At 40.9% G+C, this 26,188-nt stretch overlaps 2 protein-coding genes across 3 annotated transcripts in view; one reads left to right on the top strand and one right to left on the bottom strand.

Annotated features, from left to right (window-relative positions):
- Window positions 1–837: 837 nt before the first annotated feature.
- On the bottom strand, window positions 838–18,385 carry dspa (desmoplakin a). Of its 2 annotated transcripts, none has more exons than XM_026148870.1 (24): window positions 16,321–18,385; window positions 15,238–15,322; window positions 14,936–15,054; window positions 14,543–14,684; window positions 13,053–13,178; window positions 12,615–12,674; window positions 12,309–12,476; window positions 12,106–12,210; window positions 11,922–12,017; window positions 11,704–11,829; window positions 11,367–11,519; window positions 11,122–11,276; window positions 10,767–10,893; window positions 10,455–10,641; window positions 9,818–10,056; window positions 9,452–9,633; window positions 9,151–9,289; window positions 8,167–8,360; window positions 7,878–8,040; window positions 7,631–7,714; window positions 7,430–7,537; window positions 7,027–7,125; window positions 5,034–6,848; window positions 838–4,635 (listed from the first exon to the last, which is right to left on the bottom strand). In XM_026148870.1, the coding sequence occupies exons 1-24, from the start codon at window positions 16,554–16,556 to the stop codon at window positions 1,414–1,416; spliced, it is 8,130 nt and encodes a 2,709-aa protein (XP_026004655.1). In that variant the 5' UTR covers window positions 16,557–18,385; the 3' UTR covers window positions 838–1,413. The 2 variants fall into 2 exon arrangements, with proteins under 2 accessions (XP_026004655.1, XP_026004656.1); XM_026148871.1 differs by having other exon boundaries at window positions 6,351–6,848; window positions 16,321–18,383.
- A 3,487-nt stretch (window positions 18,386–21,872) lies between these two features.
- The window catches only part of LOC113010060 (solute carrier family 22 member 23-like), a 38,311-nt gene continuing 33,995 nt past the window's right edge, over window positions 21,873–26,188 (top strand). The window contains exons 1-2 of the mRNA XM_026148879.1: window positions 21,873–21,976; window positions 22,124–22,777. Of these exons, the coding sequence (XP_026004664.1) occupies window positions 22,343–22,777 (435 nt within the window). The 5' untranslated portion in view covers window positions 21,873–21,976; window positions 22,124–22,342. The remainder of the gene's footprint in view (window positions 21,977–22,123; window positions 22,778–26,188) is intronic.

The raw sequence follows: 26,188 nt of genomic DNA on the forward strand, positions 1-26,188 counted from the left end.
CTGCTGCTGCTATTTCTCCTATGCCTCCAAAACACTTCCTCTAGTCCAGGCTACCGCTGCAGCCGCCACAAGTCCTGGCATGGGATAGTCCTCCTACCGCTCCGCCGTGGGTGTCTGCCTTCTTCCCTCCCCTTTCAACCTACCTCCCCTCGCTTTGGCCTCCTCCCTCTGCCCCCTTCCATTTGTTTGTTCTCACCCTCACTACTCATACACAGACTTTAACTTCCTGCCATCCCACACCCACATAATCACCTTTCATATGGCTGCTGTACAAGTAAATACATATTCATGACATAATGAAATATATAATTGTAAGAAATTATAACCTATCGTTTAAAACCTTTAATATATAAGTAAGTTTAAATTAGGCAACAACTTTTTAATGTTTCATAAAGGTACATTTTATTTCCTCAGTAGTTCACAGGTGTATTACGAATATTCAAACCGTTAGTTTTTGTTTTTGTTTTTTTTAGAATAGTCACTTTATTACATTAACATAGACCGAGTTCAAATTACACATATGAGGATCTCCAGTGATCCAAATCAACCTCCTTCAGAAGGTAAATCATGGATCTTTCATGATATCTTATGCAATGTTTTTATTTATTTATGTAGTTTATTAACAGATATTTCAAGCCACCATCAATCAACTGAAGAGTGAAACTTCACTCTCAATCTGTGTAAGATCAAGGGTAATATAGTGAGTTGCATTTAAACAGGGATCCCAGAACAACTTTAGCATTACAATCAGAGTCATCCTTATAAACAATGCTGTCTAGCTATCTTCTCCTCATACACGCAACAGCTAATTTAAATGAACCAGGACAAAAAGGCATGTAAAATTCTGTAACAACTTTATTTTGATAGCGGGCAACAGCATTTTAGTAGCAACAATTTTCTACAGTTACAATGTAAAATATGTTGTATTGCAATGTAAAACATATATTGCTAAGCCTCAGGATTTCCAATTAACAACAACAACAAATGTTCTTTCAATAATGCATGAATTAACCTGTCATGTTCACACAACACAACAAAAGCGAAATTTATTCAGAGGTCACGTTAAAGATGAAATCAACAGGCATTTATTATATATTGTTATAAAAAGTCATCATGTAGTAAAATGAACTGAAATAAGGTTATATCTACTAAAAATCTATTGTGATAAAGGTGTAAATAGCACTCAGCATCTAATATTGAAACTTATCATTACAACCTGCAAACAAAAAAGGTCTAAAAAAAATAAAAAAACAAACAAAAACAAAACACCTCCCCAATCTTTTAAGTACAATACTTCTTTTTTGTTTTGTTTTTTTTTTAAAAATGGTTATAAAAAAAAAAAAAAGCAAACAAGCAAACTGCAAAAGACATGCTACTCTTATGTGATTAATTATTATCATTCTGTGGAGTGAATTAAAAGTGTGTGTTAGAACTATAAATGGTACTGCTGCTGGATGTAAAGGTCATAGTAGAGGTGTAATCCACACTGCCTCTACGTGATCCACTCCTCGAGCCGGTACGAGACCCAGCCCTTGAGCCAGAGCGAGATCCTGGGTTAGAGACATTGTAAGGGCTGCTGATTCCCTTGGTAGACACAGATGAGGCTTGCAGCATCTTCATGCCATTGCTTTCCTCCACCATGCAGCTGTCCATGGCTTCTTTGTAGGATATTTTCAGTTTAGTCTTGGGACAGGTCAGGTTCTTCTGGTGGTTCCGAGTGTCTTGAAGCTTCCGGGCCCCCTGACCATCTAGCCATTTTCTGCGGATAGCCTCTTCAATACTGACGCGACGTCCAGTGCCAGGTTCAATCAGGCCCCCTGTCAGGTACTGAAACTCCAAAAATCTCTGGCCAGCCTCATAAGGCAGCCATGTCTCCTTGACTGCTTCTGCCGCAGACATCCTTCTTTTAGTCTTCACATCCTCAAAGCCAACATAAGCTTTCTGGGCAGGTTTCAGTTTACTGGCCATGCTTTCATCAATGATGCTCTGATGGACAGCATCTTGCAGTGACAGTCTCTCACCAGTAGCAGGGTTGATGATACCACCTGTGCATGCCTGGGCCTCCAGCAACCTCTGTGCTGTAAGAGTGTCAACTATGCCTCTTCTAAGCGCTTCACTAACAGTTATTTTCTCCAAGGTCTCTGTGTCAAATATAGCCCCCACAGGGCTGTGGTCATCAAACATCTCAGGGGGAGAGACTGTAATAGATATACTGTTGAAGCGTTTACGGACAGTAGGAGAAGATGGTGTTGTGTGGGTGGGGCTGCTGCAGGTGATCATGTCATCAACATTGCTGGCTGCAATGGTCATTTCAAGGCTGCTGCTTCTGCTGGCAATTTCGTCAGCAAATTGGGTCAAGGTCATTGTTCCAGCACGATACTTATCCAAAGTGCTCTGGTTAATGACACCACGCTCTAGGCAGTCTTGAATATCATGTTGGATTCCAGTTTTTCTATCTACTATAACCAAGCGTGCAGAGCCATCTGACCCTGTTATAGTTATTTCCTCCCACTCACACTCCTGCTCTGACAAGTCCAGGAAAGTATCGTAGTCAATCAGCTCACGGTGGTAGGCCTCTCTCACTGACATTTCAAGCCCAGTGTCTGGATCAACGATTACAACCCGCCTCTTGCGTAGGACATTTGTGCGGCTTTCCTGCGTCTTCTGGGGCTTTCTCTTGTCTCTTAGTGGCAGCAGTAATAGACCTGTTTTTTCATCTTTGATGCACCTTTCCTTCAGCTGAAGATATGTCAGATTTTCCTTGGTATTAGGATCAAAGAATCCTTTTGTGTCATCCCCTTCATAAGATAAGATTTCATTCATCTCCTCATCAAAGTATCCTCTCTTATAGGCAACAGCAACATCAATACGATGGCTCTCTTTGGGGTCAATAATCCCACCACTGGCAATCTGAGCCTCGAGCAGTCGGATTCCATGACCCTTCTCAATAAGATCTTTCTCAATAGCTTGGAAGAGGGATATAGTTTTTCCTGTGTTTGGGTCTCTGTATCCTATTACTGCCTTCTCTGCAGACAACAGCTTGTTCTTAAACTCCTTCCCTATCAGACCCCTCTTGCTGGCGTCTTCCACTGTCAAGAAAACATTGTTGACTGGATCAACTATGAAGCCAGAAGCAGCCTGGGCCTCAAGAAGCTCCAACGTGGTGCCTCTCATAAGCAGACCCTCCTTCATTGCCTGATAAAAAGGTAGTATTCTGTCATTGGCTTCATCATAGATCCCGGCAATACAGGTAGAGCCATGGAGATAGGTCTTTAGCTTGTCTTCAATATCTCTGCTAGTGAGTTTGCCCTGACTGAGCTTCTGCAAGTCAGTTTCATCCAGAAGTTCAGATTCGATGAGTTCCGAGACAGAGACTTCACCACGGAGACCTTTCACTGTCAAGGGTTTTTCTGGACCAGAGATCAGAAGCAAGCCAGAAACAGGTTCCACTGTACACTTCATCCGAAGGTCATTGTAAGTTGTCTTCTGTCCAGTTGTTGGATCCAGATAGCAGGTTGGTTTTTTAGTCAGAGCCCTGTAGAGGTCCTCGTCAATAAGATTGCGGTCCAAGGCCAGATCTTTTGGTAGGAAGACACCCAAAACAGGATCCAGTATACCCCCAACAGACTCTTGAGCCTGGAGCAAGCGGATGGTTGTCTCTTTGTCTATGTGGCCTTGTTTGCAAGCCTGACCCACAGATAACACTTTGCCAGAGTATGGATCTTTGAAACCTGTGCTAGCAGCTTCAGCTTTCAACAAGGTATCTCTGTCTTCCGTGTCTACAATCCCTCTTGAACAGGCGGTATCCACAGGCATCTTCTCATTAAATGCAGGATCCACTATGTAGCCTGTTGCTGCCTGAGCTTCCAGAAGCTTAAGGGCACTCTCTGGGCTGAGCATATTCTTGTTTTTGGCTTCAGTGAACGGGATTTTCCTTTGAGAAGTAGATGTCATACCAGCAATGATGCCACTGCCCTTAAGGTTAACCTGGATGTCTGCAGCTACCTCGCTCACTGTCCGTCTTCCCTTTAGGAGTTCATCTAGAGTAGCTTTACTAATGATACCACAGTCGCAAAGCTGATGGGCTGTAACTTTGCGGCGCACGCTGTCAAACAGAAGCTTTGAAGGATCAATGGTTTGGACCTTATCATCTGTCTGGGTCTGCATATTCAGAGTGTTGGGTCTCTGCTGCAGTCTGCGTATTTCTCTTTCCAGGGACTCCTTCTTGAGAGCCAGCTCTTTTGCCTCTTTCTCTGAGCTCAACAGACGGCTCTTGTACCTTTCTTCAATACTCGTTAGCTCCCTCATGAGCCTCTCGATCTCGCTCTTGAGGGAAAGCCTCTCTCGATCGGCTCTATCTCTGTCTGACTCGCACTGCCTAATCTGAGAACTTTTCAGCTCATACTGGCTCTTTATAGTGCTTAGCTCCTTGAAAATTGAATTTTTCTCTTCCTGCAGCTGTTGTTTGTTTCGACGCTCGGACTCTAGTGTGACTTTGATGCGATTGAGCTCCTCTTCTAACCGCAGCTGACGAGTCTTGTCCTGCTCCAACAGTTTAATCCTGGACAGAAAACTATCCTTCTCCAGCAGCAGCTCACTGTATTTGCTTTGGGATTCTTGCACCACAAGCGAAGTCTGTGAAGAGATAAGAAAGTATATTGTCATGTATGCAAGACATTTTCCCACATATAGAATACAAACAATTTAGATTAAATTACATGTCCTTCATTTGTTAGACCTGTCTGAACTAACGTACATATTTGTGCATACCAGCATGTTAGTGTTAAACTGTTTAATGGTAAGAATGAAGTTCATAAGTGCCATAAGTGAATGGGTAAATGAAATGCATAGCTATTTTGTAAGTAAGTAAAAACATGCAAAAATGCTAAGCTAAAAGAGGCAAATCACAAATTATAGACGGCTACTCTGATATCAGGCTCACTTTTATTGCATGTATACCAAGTCATGCAAGGAGCGCTTATTATCATTAGATGTGATGATTGGTAATGATCCGTCAGTACAATCAAAAATACCTCAATTGACTGCTTTTGGAATTTGTTTATTTCCGATTTAAGCTTTTCTCTCTCGTTGGTTAGGTCATTGATGAGACCCTGGAGCTCTGACGTCCTCTTGATGCTACTCTGGAGTTGGACATGCAAGGCTGAAATCTGAGTAGCACTTTCTCCATCAATAGCATCTTTGCTGAGCTTCATCTCATTTTTCTCTTGTCTAACGGTTCTCAGCTCCTCCTCCAATTTCAGTCTCTCCTTTGTGAGGTTCTGTGTCAGAGTCTTTAGCTTCTCAATCTCTGTGGTATACTCATTAAGTTGGCGGCTCTTCTCCTCAATAGTCTTATAAAGGCTTTCATTACGCAGGTTTAGTTCTTGAATACGGGTCAATTCCTGCTGGAGCTTCTGTTTCTGTATCTTCAGCTCAGCTGTTACACTTGCCAGTTCCTCCTTTGTAGCTTTGTGATCCCTCAGACTCTTATCCAGAGCCTCCTGAAGAGCCTTGAGATCCTGCTCATACTTTCTCCCAGAGGTGGAAGCCTCTATCTGAATTGATTTTAGCGAGCTAATTGTGGTGGTATGCTCTCTGCAAGTATGTGTCATCCTCTCCAACTCAGCCTCCATTCGCTTTCTACGAGTGAACTCCTCCTGAGTTGCCTGCTTCTGCTTTGCCAGCTCAGCTTCTTTCCCATCCAGAGAGCTTTGAAGTTCCCTGACACGGCTCTGCAGCCTGGCATAATTCTGCTCAGCCTTAGTTTTCTCACTGGCCTGCTTTTCCAGCTCCACTCGAGTGATACGGATCTCCTGCTCAGACACTTTCAGTTTGTTAATTGTCTCCTGATATGAAGTGTTCTTTGTCTTCAGCTCTGCCTCAGCTTGTTTCAGGTGATTTATTTCCAACTCCAGAGCTCTCCGCTTCTTCCCTTCTTCCTCCAGGTTAAATGTTAGGACGCTGATTTCCCGGGACTTTTCCTGATTGTTTCTGGTGGATTCCTTCAACTTGAGCTCATTCTCTTCTCTCTGCTGCTTGAGTGTTATCAGCTGCACCTCCAGCTCACTGCGCACCCTAGTCTCTTGTGCCACTGAGGCCCTCTGCTGGTTGACCTCCTGTTCTGCCCTGCTTTTCTGCTCCTCTGTAATAGCAATCGCCTGCCTCAGTCTCCTCAGCTCCTCCTCTACATCTCTCTTCTCAGCAGCGAGTCTTTCAAGTTGCAGCCTCAGCTCTGTTGCGTCTTCTTCTTTCTGCTGTGAGGCTTTCAGGATTGTGGTCTTGGTAACGTGGATCTCTGTCTCGTATGTCTGCTTAAGTTGATTAATCTCCTGGGTGCACTGTGTTCTTACCTTTGACATTTCAGATTCAGCATTTCGTCGACGTGCTGCCTCCTCCTCCAGCTGCATCTTCATCCTCTCAACTTCACGTTCCTTGTCTTTCACTGCCTTTTCTAAGTCAATCTTAGTCCAGCTGAGTTCTTCCAGTTCTTTCTGTCTGCGGCGAACAGCCCCTTCATACTCCTCTTGTTGGCTGTTGTAGCGCTCCTCTGCCAGCCTCCTTTTCCGTTTTTCTTCATCAAGTTGGTATTTAATACGCGTCAGCTCATCATTAAGCTCATGAAGCTTGCTCTGTGTGCTGTCCAGGCTCTCCTTGGCAGCATTAACCTGTATTACTGAGGTTCTCTTCACTTCCTCAGTACAAATGACTTGATCTTGTAACTGACTAAGCTCCATCTTATACTGGGCCATAGCATCCTCCAGAGACTTGTTTTTCTGGTTACGATCATTGAGGTCCTCCTTCAGACGCCTCAGTTCCTCCTCAAGCATCTCAATCTTGGTGTTCCTTATCTGAGGAAAGAAAGGGCGAAAACAGAAAGCACATCAGTTACATCCTGTCATACTCTCACATAAACCTCTTTTTAAATTTATCATTCATTCTTTTCTAATATTAGAATTTATTATTAAAATATCATTAATTAACAGAAATACTAGTTTTTAAACAACAATATGCAAATTCAGTAACCACCTTCAGCTCTTCCATGTTCTTCAGCAACTCCCCTAAGAACTTGTAGTAGTCACTAGAGCGGGTAAGTAGCTCTATATAATGAGTCTGTAGGTCACCTGCCTGATGAGACAAAATGAACAGATGATGAGTAATTTGGTAATGATTACATGTTTAAAGGACACAAAGAAATAAGGGAGTAACTTTAATTATATTATATAAACCTATAAAGAAAGTATCCACTGTTCAATTCAACAAACAAATGGCAATTAACCAATAACTCCAAAAATATACAACGGCTAACTTGTTTTCCAAATGTACAATACTAACAATGGCAATGCTCACAATAAACATAAAGTTAGAATATTAATAAATATGCATATGAAAAGGTGATTAGAGCAAAGTGTTTGAAGGCCAACGTCCATACCTCTTGTCTGACAGCAGAAGCAGGGGACTGCAGCATAGTTCTCTTGATGGGAACATTAAGAAGAGTTTCCAGGCCTGAACTGTAAGAAGCCAGCTGCAGCTCATAGTCCTGAAAACATACAACGCAACATAAACTTTCATTTTGCTGTCTAGTCTAGCACACTTTTAGATGTATAACTGCATTTTAAATTCAACTACCGACCTTTATAGAGGCTGCACATGTGTCTGCATTTTTCTGTACATCCTCTACTTTCTCTTTCTTTCCTTTGATTTCACTGTGAAGTGCCTATACATTAAAACAAAACAAAACAAACAGAGTTGTTGCTGAATAATACAAAATCCATGAAACACATAGCAGTAAATAGTAGATATTTCCAAGTCAAAATCAGACCAGGCCAGTTCAAAACAATACAAAACAATAAACATGATGTAAACAGAGAAAGACATACCTTCTGCTGATTAAGGTGGTCCATTAGGGTCTGGATGTCACTGATCTTAATGGTCTGAAGGGTGTCCTGGCGCTTCCTGGCATTGTCTATCCACTGTTCCAGGGAAGTGCTGCCCTGCTGATAATGCTTTAACTGATTCCCCTGCTTCTCCAGGTCCCACACTCTGAAGGAAAAGGAAGTGGAAGGAATGAAAGAATATTTTTAGTGTTGTTACCAGCAATGATGAATGGGCAACACAGAAAAATAAGTATTGGACCAATATGAACATGGACGAATAATTCTACCATACCTGCTATCTATCTGTGATTGGATGCGGCGCCAGCGGTCAGTCAACTGACGCACCAAAACTGAGTATTTGGATAAATCTATGTCGCATTTGTGGAAGGAGTCAGAAATTTGACCATTCAAGTGCACTGCTGTAGAAAGCTCAGACTCCATAGATGTCAGCAGGTCTCTTTTCTGTTCCAAATCACTCTTCATTTGCTACAATACAGAATAACAGACGCAAAAAAAGAATACTTAGAACCATTTATCTAAACCACATTACATTTTTAAAACTGGTGCTGCACACTTGGACAATGTATGTCATGATTTTGATATATTAAAAAAAAAAAAAAAAAAAAAAAAACTTAACTTGAGACAAAAGCAGACATTGGCATCTGGTTATTTCATACACACAAAAAAGGTATCAAAAGACTAAACTCTTAATAGTGTTGAGTCAAAGTAAAATCTCAGGTTTTTATCACCAAAATGAACTGGTTATTATTTGATCACTGCTAGTAAAAAGGAGCCAAGCAAAATGATTGTAGATTTCGATCCCTACATGCAAAAAAGCAGCTGCAATGTCAAAACACTCCTATAAAAATTTTAAGTGTGCCATTTAAAATGTGTCATAAAGAAATGGCAGCAACTCGTCATGCAGAAAAATGACCAGAATTATAACATTGTTATAACACATTTTATAGCCTGATGAGCCATTTAATACTGGCTCTGAATTATAACCTTCAGAGCAACTTGCTTTCAAAGAAAGCTGAAAAGCTTATTAATAATACACTATTTTTACATCATTCAAGCCATATTAGTAGCCTATATTACTCTACCGCAGACATACTGATACTGGAATATAGGCTGATATTATTTATTTACTCATGTATTTTTTGTTCTTGCCCGCCTAGATGATACAATTCTAAGATACAGATGGGAGCTCAGAGAAGGATTACATTCCAGCAAAGCAAGAGACAACACTTGTGAAAATATAAAATGTGCATCAAACCTTTAGTGTGAGGCGCTGGTTTTCCAGCTCCCGAGGATCCAGAGAGCTGGTCTCCTTCTCGGTCAGTCGGGCCTCGTGAACTTTAATGATATCCTCGACCTGGATAAGGCTCTGAAGCAAGGCCTTAAGTGCTGATAGTCTGTTGCAAAAATGTAGTCAAGACATTAAAAAATAATGTTAAGGATATTGAACTTGTGAGAACAACTACAACTTCTGTTCCTACACTTTATCACTTTTTTTTTTTTTTTTTTTTTTTTAAAAACAGCATTTACTCAATCATGACAGAATGGATATAACGTACCTCTGAAGGTAGGTTGACTGGAGGTCCTGCAGGCCTGCAAGTTTTTGACTGATTACATCTAATTCAGCGCGAAGGAACTTGGCTTGCTCCGAGTCCGCAGGAATCCCTTCCAGCTGCTTTGTAATCATCTCTCGGAGGCGCAAGTACTCATCGTAAATTGAGTCCAGGTCTTGGTTCATAGTCTAGAAATTAATATTATCTGATATTCAGTTAAATCAAATCTTGAAATTTCTTTTTTTTTCCCTTTCAAAATGAGGGTTTCATGATGCTATCATTGCTAATAGACTGCAAATTATCTTATGTAATACAATGTGAGTATTATCTATATTTTGTACATTTTATTTATACTTTATAAGAATAAATTACCTGGAGCTTCTGAATATGCACTGAGCACTCATACACACTGTTATCCCCCAGAGGAATGTGGAGATGACTGGTAAGACCGGATTCAGCCAACTCCAGCCTGCGTCGAAGCTCATGCAGACTAGTGAGCAGTGTGAGACTTAAGGAGGAGCTCGGTGGTGCAGTCTGGTTATTGGGTTTTGGGGTAGAGATTTTGGTCACCTTGACCTTTTCCACTTTTTGGGATTCTGTCTCTTTCTCCCCTTTATTGAATGACAAAGATGAATTTATTGACATAAAAGCACTATTTTCTTAAAAAATCAACTTCAAAGAATTGTGCTGGTTTGCCCTTATACAACATTCATGTGTGAAGCATACACCCTGGTCTTTGGTTTTGGATTTTTGTTTTACACTTTTAACAATGGCTCATAATGACTAATACAACTGCTAAACTCCAGAATATAAACTGATTACAAAATACTGATTAAGATTAATATAAATGAATAAAAGTAATTTTTATTCATAGTTAAATCTGCTGCTCAAAGCCAGCTTTGCTAGCATGGTAAAGCAGGCAATTGTAACGAGAAGAAAAAGGTCATAACAATCCAAAGTAACAAACCGTTACACTCGTAGGAATAGGGCAAAGAGAATTTAAACTCACTGTACGCAGGCAGCTGGATGACCAGTGTATCATAGTGGGCCTGGGCCTTGTCAAAGTTGCCCTGGATTAATTTCTTTTCTTCTTCCCCAAACATTTCAGAACCTTGACTGGTACGCATGAACTCCTGGTAATGAGTCTCCAGTCCTTTGATGACGTTGCGGTACTCCTCAGGACGCATCTTTGACAGCTGCAGGACAATTGAGAAGGGTTAGACACAGCACCAGGCACGATGAAACAATGGAAACAGGAGCAAACAGAAACTTTGCTTATTATGAATGCAACATTTCATTTTAATGTTTTTTGTGATCTTACCATGGTGATGGTGAGAGAGTTGATGTAATCGATGTCTTTCAGGCAATACTGCCAGGAAATGAGACTCTTGATGTTGATGAAGAGTTGATTCCAGATGCTCATGATGGCTTCATAATACTGCTCATTTCTGGGGAACGGCACAAGCAAACAGTCACTTTTTAAAAGAAACTGCAAATGTAGAAAGAATTATGACAAAGTCACCACAAGGAAGAACTGGATAAAGCAAAACTGCAGAAAAAAAATGCCCCACAATGCATCCAGTACTGTATATGAAGCAAAGCATCACATTCTATAGAACAGAAGAATAAGATGAGCTTCAGCAGGCTAAATCAATACGTGACTGAATGTTTCTTACTTGGTGGCGATTCCGATGCTGAGAGGGTTTGGCGGGGGGATGAGCAGGCACACCGAGGGAATCATCATGTCGAGACCTCCTGGCCCCGTCACAAGCCACTTGCTGCGCTGTGAGTTGTCCTTCAGGATGCCCTCATTTCCTTTCATAATACCTTTCTGAAACACGCAGATCATACTGAATTATACCTGCAAGATTTAACTCTTCTATTCTATTCATATGTGCGTGGGTGTAAAAATGCATCTTACCTGGTCTTGTTTAAAGTCACATAAGGCCTGGACCATGATCGGGCCGCTGCTCTTTTCCTCGGGGTTGCGAGGCTTCAGCCTGACAATAGACTTGGACTTGCTGACCAGACTTTGGACCTGCCTCTTATTCTCCATGATGCGTGCTTTCTCTGTCTGTGTGAGAGCAAATTGAAGTTCTTAACTGAGCTATAAAAGTTAGATACTTTCATGTAGTCTTTAAAAAACTGGCCTTAATGATTTCCATGTCACTTAAGAGGAAAAGTTTGAGTTTAGCATGTACAGGAATAACATTTAGGTTTTTCCCGTGGTATTGTAACCAAGCACTACAAAAATATACCTCCAGGTTTTTCAGGAGTTCGGTGAGTTTGTCCAGGGGTGTGTTCTTGTCACAAGTGAATTTGCTTCGAATTGTCTCGTGCTGCTTCTGTAGCTTCATATAGGTCTCATTGGCCTCCTTGAAAAACTGAGGAATAAAGGTTTGTTATTGGTTACATAAAAACATACAAGGCTATATACTTTTTTTTAATCAAACCAGAGGTAGATATGAGCTTTTACTTGGCTGTAGGCAGAATTCTCTTTCAAATGAACATGGATGCATTTAGTGATCTGCAGAAGCCAGCTCCACTGGGTCTGTAAGGTGTCCATGTAGGCCTGTGAGCACAAATGGACATCTCAGCACAAAACTGCAGAATAATGCACTGTTTGAAATTAAAATGAAAAAGAAACCAGAACACCTTACATCAATCTTATCAGAGGCAGGATGGCTGTTGGCCAGAAGGCTGTCTGATTTCACCTTCAGCTTGTTTAAATCTTTCTCCTTCACCTCCAGGTCTCTCATCAGCCTCTGTCACAAACCGAAACAAAACAGAAAGTAAGGACTCCATAATGCCCAGAGAACCAAAACACACAAGACATAAGGAAAAAAGAAAAGGCGATTCTCACAGAGTAGCTCTCTTGCTTCTTAGGGATGTAATAGTCAATGTTCTTGTCTCCCCAGTCAAAGATTAGTTCTTCCTCCTCTCTCTCGTTCACCCAAATGATGGCCTGGGAGATCTCCTCGATGATGTTCTGAAGCTCACGCAGCTGATTCAGACGGCTGTGGGACATTTTCTGAAACAAAGCAAATTTCAAATTGTAATAATGATAATGATGTGAAAACTAAAGACTCCAACAAACTAAAACATGTTTCTAAGAGGTTATTTATTTATTTAGGTTTTATTAGTATTGTTATTATTGTTGTTTTTTTACCATCATGCTTTCCCATTCTTGGTCCAGTAGGGAGAGGTGGTACTTTTCACCATTTGCACTCTAAAGAAAGAGATGTTTAATTTAGCTCCATTTTGAAAATGCCCACAAAAATACTTAATGCACAGTGGGCATAGAAAGCAAGGGGTAACTTACAATACAATAATATCACATTACGCTACAAATGCAACACTTAATAACAAAACATTAAGTAACTCAAGACGGATGCATTATGGTATTCATTTAGTCATCTATTTTTCTGTTATTCAGTTAACTGTCAGATTGGCTCCCTCCCCTGAGTTTCTTCTTCTGCACCATTAATGCACCCCTAATGCAAAGAATGGCATGGCATTTTTATGTTTTAAAGAATAACCTTTGAGCTAAAACACAAGCTTTATGAGAAACTTCATAGCGTGGGTCAGGCAGAGGACAAAAACTTACCAGTTCATCTCTGGCACGTTCCACTTCTGAGCTCCTTTGAATGGAGCTGTGGAAGCTGTTGTGACTTAGGATTTGCTTTTCTATGGCAGCGGAGTCATCTCCCCATGGAGCGGTCTCAACCATGCGCTATAAGATGAAGAATAACAGTTTATCTAACATGCTAAACTACACACTGAACTGGAAAATAGAGTGTTATGTGGAATACCCAAATGCTTGGCCCTATGAAGGTTTATTAAGTATTAAAATGAATGAAATAATACGGTAAAATTCATGTCTTGACTTATTTACCTACCCTACCCTGTAGGTCCTCTAGGTGTCAGTATAAAATCATTAAGTGCATTGTTAAGCAACTATTCCAACTATTCCCCCCCTGTTGAAAGCACTTAGCTTTGATAGGAGCTCTGCCAGCAAACCAACTCAAGTCAGTCTCTGTTCTTTACTTGTTCTCTCTCTCTCTCTCTCTCTCGCCTCTCTCTTAAGGCTTTCGTTCTTTTGCCACTCCCTTTTTCTTTTATGAAAACTTAACTGACGCTACAGACAAAGGGTCTGACATTAACCAGCATGGTTTAAAGTCTAACAGGAAAAGGTCAACAAAGGCATGTACTGGAATGTCAGCACATTAGCTGAAAGCCTAACTAGCAGCACAAGGCCACATTAGGTGATCTGTCTCTAGCTTTGTAGCCATTTAAGAAAAGCAATGCATAGACTGATAGAGAAAATATGTTTTGACAGCAGGTAAATGAATTATGACACACAGAAGGGTGAGGCTGGACAAGCTGAATGAATAATAGGGTGTGTTTCTAGTGAGGTGAGAGGTCTGGGGAGGCCATTTTCCCACGAGCATGTTAAGAGATAGGCTAAACTGCCCTGTCCAATAGCAACTGACTCAGTGAAGGGTGTCATATATCACACTCCCTTACTTTTTGCAGCCACAGCTTTTTCACCCTCTCTTTTCCTGCTCTATTTATTTCTACCTCTCTCTTTCTCTCTCTCCCTGTCTATCATTGGCACTCTCTTCCCTGCTTTGTTTCAATCCTCCTACACCCCTCTCGGCTTCTTTCACTCACGGATCAGGTTTTGGCAGGTTTTGTCCAGATGGTTTCAGTTACGAGTGGTCAGAAAGCCTGATAGAAAAAGAGCACAACCTTGCCTTCCTCCTTTTGCATAAAAAATGATGCACACTAGTGCACCCACGTAGGCATGCATACACAAAGAGTTACAATTATTCAGCCAGAACAAACAGCTCAACTCGCACGATGACCCTAAAAGCGTCAGACGTGGATTCTGATGCTAGTAAGAAGGAATTGGTGTGCAAAAACTGTAATTGTGACAACTGATTTCTAAAGTTTTTGCATTTTTTAAAGTGGCACAAAGATCCCTGAAAGGAAGGCAGGGTTACTCTGCAGAGATCACGAGTCTATCCCATGGCTGAGTTTAACCATGCAGCATATATTTGTTGTGTTTATTGTCTCTGAACATGCGGGGCTCACCTTTTGTTGGGAAATCCAGCCCATAGCATCATTAAACAACTTCCCCCCCTCAAAGCTTCCACTGCCTCTATTTCGTCTTATAGTCACACTGCCCACAAGCTGCTGAGCAATAGTGCCATGCATGTGCTGGAACTGTTCGATGCTGCAGAGTTTTACAAAAGAAAGAAAGAAATACTTTGAATCTTTTAAAATAAACACTAATACACAAGCTGATTATAAGTGCATGTAATCTCTAAACCCACATACATATACAAAAGTGTATTCAGGATTACTCATACTGCTACACAGTAATGAATTAATGCATGCAAATGCAAACCAACACAGTACACAGACTCACTCACACGAGTGTACACCTGCACTTTGCAAAGACAAACATACTGCATCCTGTTTTACCTTCTGAAAATACCATTTGGTATACGCAATTGATTCATGGTTTGGCTACAGTTCCTCAGCTGCTCGATGGATTCTTCAGCAAGAAGTAAAAACCTCTCAGCATCCTTCATGGAACCCCCCTATAAAATCACATAAAACACACACTGACATCTTACATGCTGCAAAATTGTGTTAAACTACTGTCACACCTAAATTAAGAAGACTTTTTTTTTAGTATTCTATATGATATTTTCCCCAAAACAAAGGTTAAAAAACACAAGTCAAATCTGTTGGGTTCCGCGTAATATGCCAAAAATACTTACAGTCCGGAGAATCATGTTGGCTCTTTCCAGCTGTTCATGACACTGTTGTTGCAAGAATGCGGCTTTTTGCTGAATAGCATTTGCACTGCACATGGGGGGAAAGGATTATTATTCAGAAAACAATGAAGCAGTATTTATTTCTTTATGTACACAGAGAAAATTTGTTTAACATGATTGTAAACGACTCGCGTAACAACATAAGCAGAAGAGGTAAAAATGAAGAAAATGAATGCTAGGTTCTGGGGATTTTTAATGCTTTGAGTACACAAAGTTTCAAAGACAGATGCTGTGAATTGCTTTTCACGGAAACTGAAGTGAACAGACGCAGATCTAACTTTCTTGAAATAAAAAGGACTTAAAAATGACTAGTCTGCATTTTATTCCCGTCCACAGTAGTTATGGAGAAAAAAGAGCGATTAGTGCAAAAGGGAAAAACAGACGCTGTAATCTTTCAACTCCACCACATCCACCGCAAAGTATTTTTCTTTTTATTCCACCACATTATTGGAAGCGAAATAGCTCGACAGTTTTTGGTGCTGACATCACCATGAATTACAGTAGTGGGAGGATGTTTCAATGTGACTCGGAAAATTGCGCAACACGTCAGGATTACTTGGGTACGTATTCCTGGGGGAAATGAGAAAATGACGACCCAGGTAAGGAGATCGAGGCTGTGTGACTGACGAAAGACTAGTTTTAACCACTAATGCAGGCCAACGTCAACTGTGCAGTTTCCATTTTATGTGTGCTTGTTCTAATCAAAGGTGGGCTTCCAGTGATCCCCCCCCCCCCAGTTATCTGCTTGATTACATGTTCAATTATATAATTTAAGAACTACTTCATCAAAATAAATAAATGCTCCCAACTTGCCAGTAATCAGCTGACAAAACCTTGCACACTATATAAACTAGTTTCGCTTTCTCCCAGGTAATTCCATTCTTTTCTTTTTTTTAATGCGTCACCCAAGACCCCGGCTACTTTTCTCCGTCGTATATGCGTATGCATTTCACACTTTACAATTACAAATACACCGGCAATTTTCCCACCACTCTCAAAAGCAACAGGTGATTTCAGGGCACTTACCTGATAGCACCGCCGCCTCCACCCATGCTAACTTGCATGTTCTGCCCTCCGACACCTCCGCCGTGCACGGAGTGCCTGGAGAAGGTGTAGGTGACTCCGCCGTCCCCTGCTTGGTATTCCCCTTGGAAGCCGTTTCCACCGAACACGTCGTTTCTGTAATTCGACAACTCCGGTCGTGAAGTACTTCTGCTCATGCCGCTCATGGGCAGTTTTGACTGGGATCCGTACAGACTCATTGTTTATGAGTTTGTTTTGGGTAGCTCTCTATATTTAAAATTTTAAAATAATAACTTTTTCGTTGTCTTTTTTCTCTGCTTTTCGGACAGCGGACAGACCTTGCGCCTCTCCCCGCCCCGTCTCCTGTTGCGCAGATAATGGTGTGTTGAGAATAGACGGAAGCTGGCTGCTTTTGGACTAAAGAAACCACACCTTGGTGTGTTTACGAAACACAAGCGAACACAGGAAGATAAGTGCTGGGCATGTCCTTTCACTCTGCAGAAAGTGCGTATTTTATGTTGTAATACCACTTGATAGAATTATAAAGTACAGTAGAGGTCCAACTTTACGCAGTAGAGCTGGGGAGGCGGGGGGACTAACCTGACTCCAATAATCACATAGGCTTACATTATATATTTTGCTATTCCGTTTATCCTGTGTGGAGTCGCTCCATACAATTCACATTTTCCATGAATTTAATTCTTGAAATGTTTTTGTGTGTGCTTGTGAAGCCTCCCTGTTACTTTATTGATCTTGAGGGTTAACTGTAACTATTTTTCTTCCCACAATTAATAGCTCCTTGTGTCCTCCTGTTTGCTCCTTGCCTCCCTTTATACAGACCAAAAATAAATTTAAATGAAAGCCTGGCAAGTACTGACAGTAATTAAGACGCAATGCAATCAGCTCACTGAATCCTCAGAGGAGTGCATGGAGGTTGTGGTTACATGAAGCATTTATCATCTTGAGTTCAACATTCTTGAGGTCAGAATGAAATTCATGTGAGTTCTTAGTTTTCCAGAAGTGCTGAAGAAGACACTTGTGCCTGAGCTCTGAAGAGTGAAAGGGTGTGAGAAAGACAAAGAGGCATAGTAGGGAGGGGTAGACACCTACAGTGTCTGTGTTTTAAAAAAGATGTTGGTGCAGATTTGTAGGTGCAATCACTTCTTGGAATGTGATTGTATCTTATTTTGCTGATAGGTGATAAAAGTAAATATAGATAGATCTGACGAGGACAAAATATCCTGTAAAGTGTGTGCAATTATCTTTTTCAGCAGAAAGTGACAATAGTTCACTTTGCTGATTGAGTGTGCCCTCTGGTGTTTTAACCTATAGCCAACGGACACATACTTACTCCCCGACCTTCCCCTCAGACATGCGATAACAGGGAGGAGGAGATAGTTGGGGGAGGGAGGCATGGACGCCGGTGACTTTAAGGAGCCAACGCCCTAAACTGGAATTTTCATACCATTTTCAGTCGCTTAGTTTCCCACGTCAAACTTTTTGATTGCGCTTGACAAACTTGGCATAGCTTGCCTATGCAAAATATTTTCAGCAGTAGTGCAAATGTTTCACCGAGATATGGTTTCATTTATAAACGCAAAGCAACACAAAATGAATATGTGATAATAAATGTTTCTCGAAAGTCCAGAGTCCCACTCTGGAAAGACACACCCTATATCGAAGCTCAGGTGGGTTGTGTGTGTGTGTGTGTGTGTGTGTGATACATGATACCCAAACAAAAGACACTGCAAGACTGAACTTGTAGAGTTTGTCTAAAACCAGTCTAGTAACAGCTTTTGTTTTAAAAGCAATAAAGTGAAAACTGGGATGGTGGACTTTCTGTACTCTGTCATTAGATATTCTGACATTTTACCCTGCAGGATAATTCCTCTGGAATCTTTTTGTTGCATCAGATAAGTCAAGGTGTTGCAACTGCTGCAGACATGGTTCATTAAGTCAGATTTGGTAATACTCATCTGTCATCGTGCAGTGGAGAAGCCACCCTTTATTCTTTCCGTCTGCATGATTCATTCAGATATACATGGAAGAGACGCTGGTGAAAGTAAGCAGGCTGTTGACTTTCTCTTTAGTTCACCTCATAGTAAATATATAACCTAATGTTTGTTTCCAGGTCTCAAATCCATCATGGACTTTGCTAGTACACAGATGTGAAGGTCACTAAATCAAATGCAAAAGCTGAATAAGAATAAGTTCACTCAACCATCCAAATACGTTCCAACATTATGTCTAATTAGTCACACTTACCCTGATACCAGCTAATACTGTAACCTCACACATTTGATATCATTTCCAGACACTGATACTGACATCATGCGCTGAGTAAACAGGAAAAATGAACCCTGACAGCTGGTATATTTAACTGCAGGCAAGTGACACTGTGTCACCCATTAACCTCTTGTCCACACAGATGGTTCTTCAGACTTTCCAGTGTGCAGAACAATACTGTAAAAGAGACATTTCCTCAAGATAACTTACAAGAAAAACAAAAAACAAAATGCTGTAGTGCATGAGTCAGGGATCTGGGATTGTCACGCTTGTTAATCCAGCAATAGAAAAACAGAAACTCTGCTCACTTTTTTTAAGGCTTTGTTTGGAATAAAAATAAATAAATAAACATAATTAGCCTTGAAAAGGCCAATCCTTTAGCAGGTCATTAAACTCCCCCAAATTCCTGACACTATAACAGAGGACATGACCTTAGCCAGAAACAGCATAATGACCATGCCTCAGTCGTCAGTTCCCAAAATAGGCTATTTCATAATGAGCCTCCTTTTTTTGTCATTTCATTTCTTCAATAATATTTGAAAGAATTTTAAAACCAAGATGCTTTAATGTCATGATGTGTGTTTATCATTTTGCAGTGATAGTGTCCACAATCATTCTCATTGTCTATGATTTTATTACTTTACTTACTTTGACGATGACCCCTAAAGAATAAATCAAACATTTACTCTGTGTTAGACTTTGAATCCAAACTGCACTAAAACACTATCATGATGGCTCTTTTTGTCTCTGTGAAAGGTTATCCTATGGTTTTGATCAGGACATTATTGGATTGCAGTATTTGAGCACATTAAATGTGGCCTACGTGAGATTACTTAGTTCTGGAATACTGAGTGCTGTGAAACTGCAGTGATAACATTTTGCAGCTCATGTGTCACTAGCTGGTTTGTGATACAGACACCGACAGCCAGAACAGCATCACACCTGTTCATGCAGACATGAGCTGACTCATATCATCATAAGGGGCGGATCCTGGACACACCTGTATGAGTTGCTAGGGAGTAATAAGCGAGCTTGAATGATAACAAACAGCACCGCCGCAATGAAGTGATGGTACAAGGGTTGACTGGTTTCTGTTGACTCACAAGCATGCTGGATTACAATCAAAAGCATTGTGTGAATGGAACATTTGGATAGGATACAGAAAATAAACCCTGTGATTAATGATTTATTTTTTTGTTACCTGGTAGACATAGTAGAGTACATAAAAAGACAAAAGAGGAAAGGTCAAGATAAAGTAGATTTCTAATTCACTCATTAGATGTTGCACAATACAATGATAATTAATAACAGGCCTTTAACCATGAGAAATATGTTTTCCTGTATTTTGGGAGAATTTTAGACTGTATGTAACAGTCAGGTGACACCACAAACATTATGAACATGTTCATATTTCACCAGCACTGACTTTTCTGTAAATAATAATAATAATAATAAAAATATTTTTGCTTTGGATGTTGCGTGGTTTAAAAATGGTCTGCATACACTACAATGAGAAAACAGCAGTGCTGTTGTTCCAGTCTGCCGCCAGGGGACATCAGTGTGCAACAAAAGACTACAAGACACCGCAGCCCATTTGCACCCTTAATCGTCCTTCCATTGCCCTCCAAAAAATGGTCACGCTTCCAACCCACGGTAAAATGTATAATGTACAATATGGGTCATATATAAAAGATGTTTGCATGACATCAAAGTTTACCTAAATATATTTATTATAATTGCTTTATTATTAATCGTTTAGGAGGAACTGTACACACCTGAAATAATAATAAAAACAAACTAAGTAAGTAGTAAATGCCTTATTTGAGAAACGAAGAAAAAATACTGTTAAAAAGTTTTAAAAAAGATTTTAAAAAAGAGAGACAAAAATAAATAAATAAAAATACACATGCACTAGCACATAACGGCCAGGAGGGTGAGGCATTGCCAAATGCACATGTGGTGTAGATAAGGAGTCTACCATCACATGGTCAGATAAATATAGGTTATGAAGATATGAATCGAACCTCCCCGACAATTAACCAAGAAAAAGAAAGTTATTTATTCAACATGTCTGTGATGTTGAATTTGTATATTTGGGGTGGGGGGTGGGGACTAAGTGACCAAGTAAATGTAGTCTTTAATTTTGTGACTGTGGGCCCTGATAATAATTATCATAGTGAGTTATGAACATGTCTTCAAGGTTTAAAAAAAGGGATTTGCTCAAAATTTCACTGAGTAAAATGGTTGCTATTTAATGTGGTGATGCTTACTAGTGATTACTGCAAAACCGTTTCTAAGCTGTAGTCCATGTTTTGATTAAACATTTTAAAAGCAAAGTAATCATCCATCTGGGGTTCTGGGGTGATGTTAGGTTGATATAAGGCGCTAAAAAAAATCTGGAACACAAACCTGAGCTGCTGGAGGTGGCCAAATCATTTATACAATTTAATAACCTCAAATCTGGTGGTGAAAAAAAAAATCGATGATTATTTTCACTACTTTAAGAAGAAAAAAAATAAAAATATTTTATCCGTACCATATGAGCATTGGTTTAAGTACACTTGAACATACTAGTTTATATCTTAGTTATAAACATACCACACAGGGAATCAGGGGCTGCCAGTGTTTAGAAGAAAACCTACGTGAGTTTTTAATTACAATAAGACAGCAGTTTGTGGTCATCGTCCCAAGCTTCTAAATAAACGTTGTTATGTGCTACAGTTCAGTCTTAGACAAGGTAAATTATTGATTTCCCCGTCTCTCTTGGAGTCAGGCTACAGTTAACTAGGAGAAAACGAACTCCGTTTACTTTCAGTTTGAAAGCAAATTAAAACCTGCTCCCACTCACTTAATTGTCCCGAGTCATCAGTTAAAAATCAGCCCACTAATTGGTCATATTTGTGTAGACCTGAAGCACTACTTCTTATTGCGCGTAATACTGTTTGCTCAAATTGCTGGCACGCACAGTTGTTTTGTTTGCTGGAAATATAGGCGGGGACAACACTACAGTCCCTCCCCCTTCCCATTACAGAACATAATCTTACCTGTTGTTGATGTTTTAAATCTGAGAATATGTGGTTTTTATCTATGGTTTACGCTTAGACTACTTTATTATACCCAATCCTTAAATTATAGAAATATATAAATAGGCTACAAAGAACACCGAGACAGCAATGTGGCCGTTTATCAAAAATATATAGCATCACTCAGACAAACTTTGTACTAATTCCTTTTTTTTTCTTTATGCAGGGCCTATTTAACCTATGTGATTACATTACGGTTCATTGTCTGACTGCAAGAGAAAGTGGTAGTTACCACTGGTTACAAGTGGCCACGTTAGGTTAAAGTGATTAGCCACATCCTACATGGGCAGGTGCGTTACCTGTGGCTTTCCCAGGAAGCAATTCTTTCGCTCTGGTGCTACAGCTCACCTACACAAACAGAATCAGCCGACAGAAAAAAGCGTGGGATAGTTTATGTCGTCGTTTCCCAATTCATCGCAATCCGCCTTTTGTTTCAGGACGCGTGTCTGCAGTCACTCCCGCACGGGTTTTGGTGTCAGACGGAGGGAAGTGCTTCCTGATAATAAGGAGGTGCGTCTTATTTCCATTCCAGTGATTGACTGCGCACGGCTTTCACCGCCGGAACTGGAGGTATTGACGCATTGTGGAGTCGACAGGGGGTAGCACTGCAACCCCGGCTTCGCTACACAACGGAGGCATCTGTAGGGGAAACCGCGATGGCCGTGGTGCAGCTCGAAACGGGGGACCATCAACCTGAGAACGGCTTCGTGTCACCCGAAACCACGTCGCCGGATTTGCTGACACGCATCGACAGCTCTGTTCTGCCATTTCTAGGTGGATTTGGGAAGTACCAGAAACAGCTGATTGTGCTGACATGGATTCCGGCGTTATTTATTGGATTCAGTCAGTTCTCTGATAATTTCCTCCTCGCCCAGCCAAACAGCACTTGTATCCAGCCTTTGGCAAATCTGACTAACCATAGTAGAGCTCATTCCTCGCTGTTAGGCAGGCCAAAAAACATTAGTGAGCGACCGGATCCAATTTATGTCAATGGAAGTTCCACAAACAACATCACGACCAGAATGTCTTGTAACAACAATGAGTTGACATTCGAGCTGCACACAGGACTTAAGGAAAATGTGGTTACTAAGGTAAGCTATCCATCTTGAGGATAGGGTGGGGGGTCCTTTGTATAATTTGTTATGCATCCTAATAATAGGGTCGACATTACATTAGTAAGATGCGCTTATTAACGCTGCAGTTACAGTGAAAAAACAAAACGGTTAGCCTTAAACGGCCAGGTTAAAATTCTGTCTGATTGTGTTGTGAAAGCACCTCGGTAGTGGTTGTGGTTATGCCTCCATTGTTGCAGTCTTCTCTCCACTTTGGGGCGTCTAGCACCGTCATCTCCAGTGCGGATTTACACAGCCACGAATTGGCTCACGTTGGACCTAAAAGTAGTAGGATTCAGGTGAGGGCATGCATGGTGCTGACAGTGAGTCATCGCACCATCTGACACAATGGGTGACCTGTCACAGAAACAAGCCACCATTGGCACATGGGGCAAACTGCCAGGGCTAGTGGAATTTGCCGGTCGGTTGTCGTAATGGATATAATAGACAGGGAGCATTTGATTTGGAGCAAAGGTCATCACTGTACTCTCTAGAATAATGCAACCCCATCCCTGATCAAACATCACTCGGCCAATTGCTGTCCTAACCAAACAGCAGTAAGATAATCTTATGGCTCTCATATTGGACACTTTCGGGTTGTTTGTGACTCAGGATTGAGGCCTTTGCATTCCAACATCTGTGCCTGCAGTCTTTGTAGTTGGACTGCAAGCTGCAGGAGGAACATTTTATATCTCCTTTTGCCAGTCTGCTTGTCTCCAGCTGCAGATGCTGCATGTGCATATGAGGATACAAACATTATTATTTTTGTACAAGAAAAAAGAAGAGCAGACCTTTTTCATTATTGGAAATATGCAAAAAATAATACTTATTAATTCTTAGAACAAGGTGCAATTAAACCTTAGAAATAATCTAAATGTTGTATAATCAGTTTGTTTAAAACCTTTAATGTCCACTATTGCTGTCACACACACACTCAGTTGAAGAGCACAGCAAGTCACATTCTAGCTGGCAGCAGCTGTACCTTTTCAAGGGTTTTTAAAAAAAGGATGAGCTTGGAAGCTTCACTGTATTGCACACTGCTCGCCTCCATTGTGGTGTCTGCTTTTCATTGATAATGTCCCTTATTACAATAAAGCAAATAAAATGCAGCTGTGGCATTTTAATTTAGCTGTGGGAGCTGGGGCAGTTGAAATCTTGATTTCATTTGCTGTCCACAGGGTAATTTGAGGGCCGGGGCTGCATAAAAGGCCAGCGTGATAAACTGTTCTCACGCACTAGGGGATTCTCACAAGTGCAGCTGAATATAAAGTCATACGTGAAAGAATTTGACTGGGTGGATGCAAATTACTAATAATCAGAACATTTCAGTTTCCCTGTGGCTAAAGCTGAAAACAGGTTTCCCATATGAAGGCTGATGATTTGAAAACAGTCATTGCTCTCTGCTCACGCTGCTGTTGCAATTTTGTACATGCTAAGATTTGTGTTGACACTACCACCTCTGCAGATCAGTAACGGGCCTGGACAGTTGCTAAAAGTGTCTGGTAATGCTCGTCTTCTCTAACTCCTGGCTGTCCACATTCAGACAAGGTCACGGTGAGGAGAAGCTGAATCGAATGGCACGCTGTCAAAATCCGAAATTGAAGCAAAAATATCTCTTGTGCTTGTACTTGTCATTTTCTTTTTCTATTTTGACACTGTCCCTCAGTCTTCCAGGCCTCCTTTTTTGCTCCCCCACCATAGAACACAAACTATAGAATGTAGCACTCGAATAGGAAGTGATGACTTGGCTTTTATCCCTGTGTTTGGATTGCCACAGAAAAACTGCACATCCCTGGGTCTGAGCTATCCATGACACACTATCCCTAAAAAGCAGAACAGAGTGCCAATTCTGACGAAACGCCTTAGTGTCTCTTACACACTGTCTGAAGACAATCTAATCCCACACTGCTCTGCACGAGGTCGGCACTTAAATACTTGTAGATATTCAAACTCTGTGCCATTTTTCCGAACTTGACACGTGATGAGGTGCCACTGCTCACACAGTGCTTTCTCAGGGTGACACAGAAAGAAGACAGCGTTGAAAGATCCAAAGTGGTTAATGTGGAGACCCATCCTAATTGAGTCAAAGCTCTCCTCAGGGTCCTTCTTAATTGAACCGAGCCTTTGAAATCAGAATATACCATTACTCAGACACAGTCTCTGTGCAACCTACCCTACTCATCTTGCTTTGGGATGGGCAGCAGCTGCACATACTGCCTGAAATAGTGGCCTGAGAACCTCTTCAAATGACAGATTAACCTCTCTAACTCATGCTTTATCAATTTGGTTGTTGTATGATAATCGGATGCACCGGGCAGTAAAGGACTGATGATGATGTAATATTTACATGATGGATTCTCCTCTTGGGAATTGGACTATCATGACACTTTAAAAAAGAATTACTTTTTCATTGTCAAAAACTTAAAACAAAACAAAAAAAAAAGATGAAGTATCTCCTGATGTGTCTCTAAATTGCACTGCATTGCATTGTAAACCAGTTGTGTATTCCTCGCACTGAAATCAACAAGAAATGGCATTTTTAAATAATAAATGACCTAAATGATTAAATAAAGAACTGCTAATTGCTGAGCTGAAATGGTTAGCCAGTTAATCAGTTAGTTAATTGGAGCCCCGCGCTTTATTTAATAATTGAGAAATATAATTGAGAACATTAGAATAACTGTTAGGAGCAGACGGATTGATTAACCAATCAAACAACTGTTTAGCTGTGCCCGTACTGCACTCATACAACTGTGCCATCTTCATGTTGTTCTCCTCGTAGTGTAGGTTAGGTTCTTATGAATGTGATAAGGACGCTATGTTTTAAAAGCCTTGGTGGGTACACCCAGACACGGTATCTCTAACTCGAGGCTGCACACCCATAGATCTGAAAGATGATACTGTAGCTGAACACCCATGCAGGCCCCTCTGCTCTGTGTCCCTTCATGCTGTTTACCCAGCTGGTTGGCTCCTTCCACAGACTCTGGATCAGTGCGGGACACTTTGAAATAGCCTCAGCTGTCGAAAGGCGACGACCCCGCTGCAGATACCCAGTCAGCACACAATGACAGCCTCTCACAGTGTCAGCTGGGAGGAAAGATGCTTGTGTGACCAGATGATAAAACTCTGCTGAGGCGCTGTGTGTGTGTGACAAGAATGTGTGCTGTGCCGCTCTTTTCTGATAAGTGCTGTTTTGGAACAGGGAGGGGTGAAAGCTGTGACCCTTTGCTATGGTTTAAGTTTGTGTTTTCTATGGATGGTGTGATGGAATTTGGGTAATAGGAGTAATGGCTTTTCAATACATATGAAGTCTGACTGTTGACAGATATATGTAGTTGTGCTAACTATCAACAACAGGAGGGCATGAATAATACATGGTCAGGCAAAGGT

The sequence above is a fragment of the Astatotilapia calliptera genome, chromosome 18 (genome assembly GCF_900246225.1).
Source record: "Astatotilapia calliptera chromosome 18, fAstCal1.2, whole genome shotgun sequence".
In the NCBI taxonomy this organism is placed as follows: Eukaryota; Metazoa; Chordata; class Actinopteri; order Cichliformes; family Cichlidae; genus Astatotilapia; species Astatotilapia calliptera.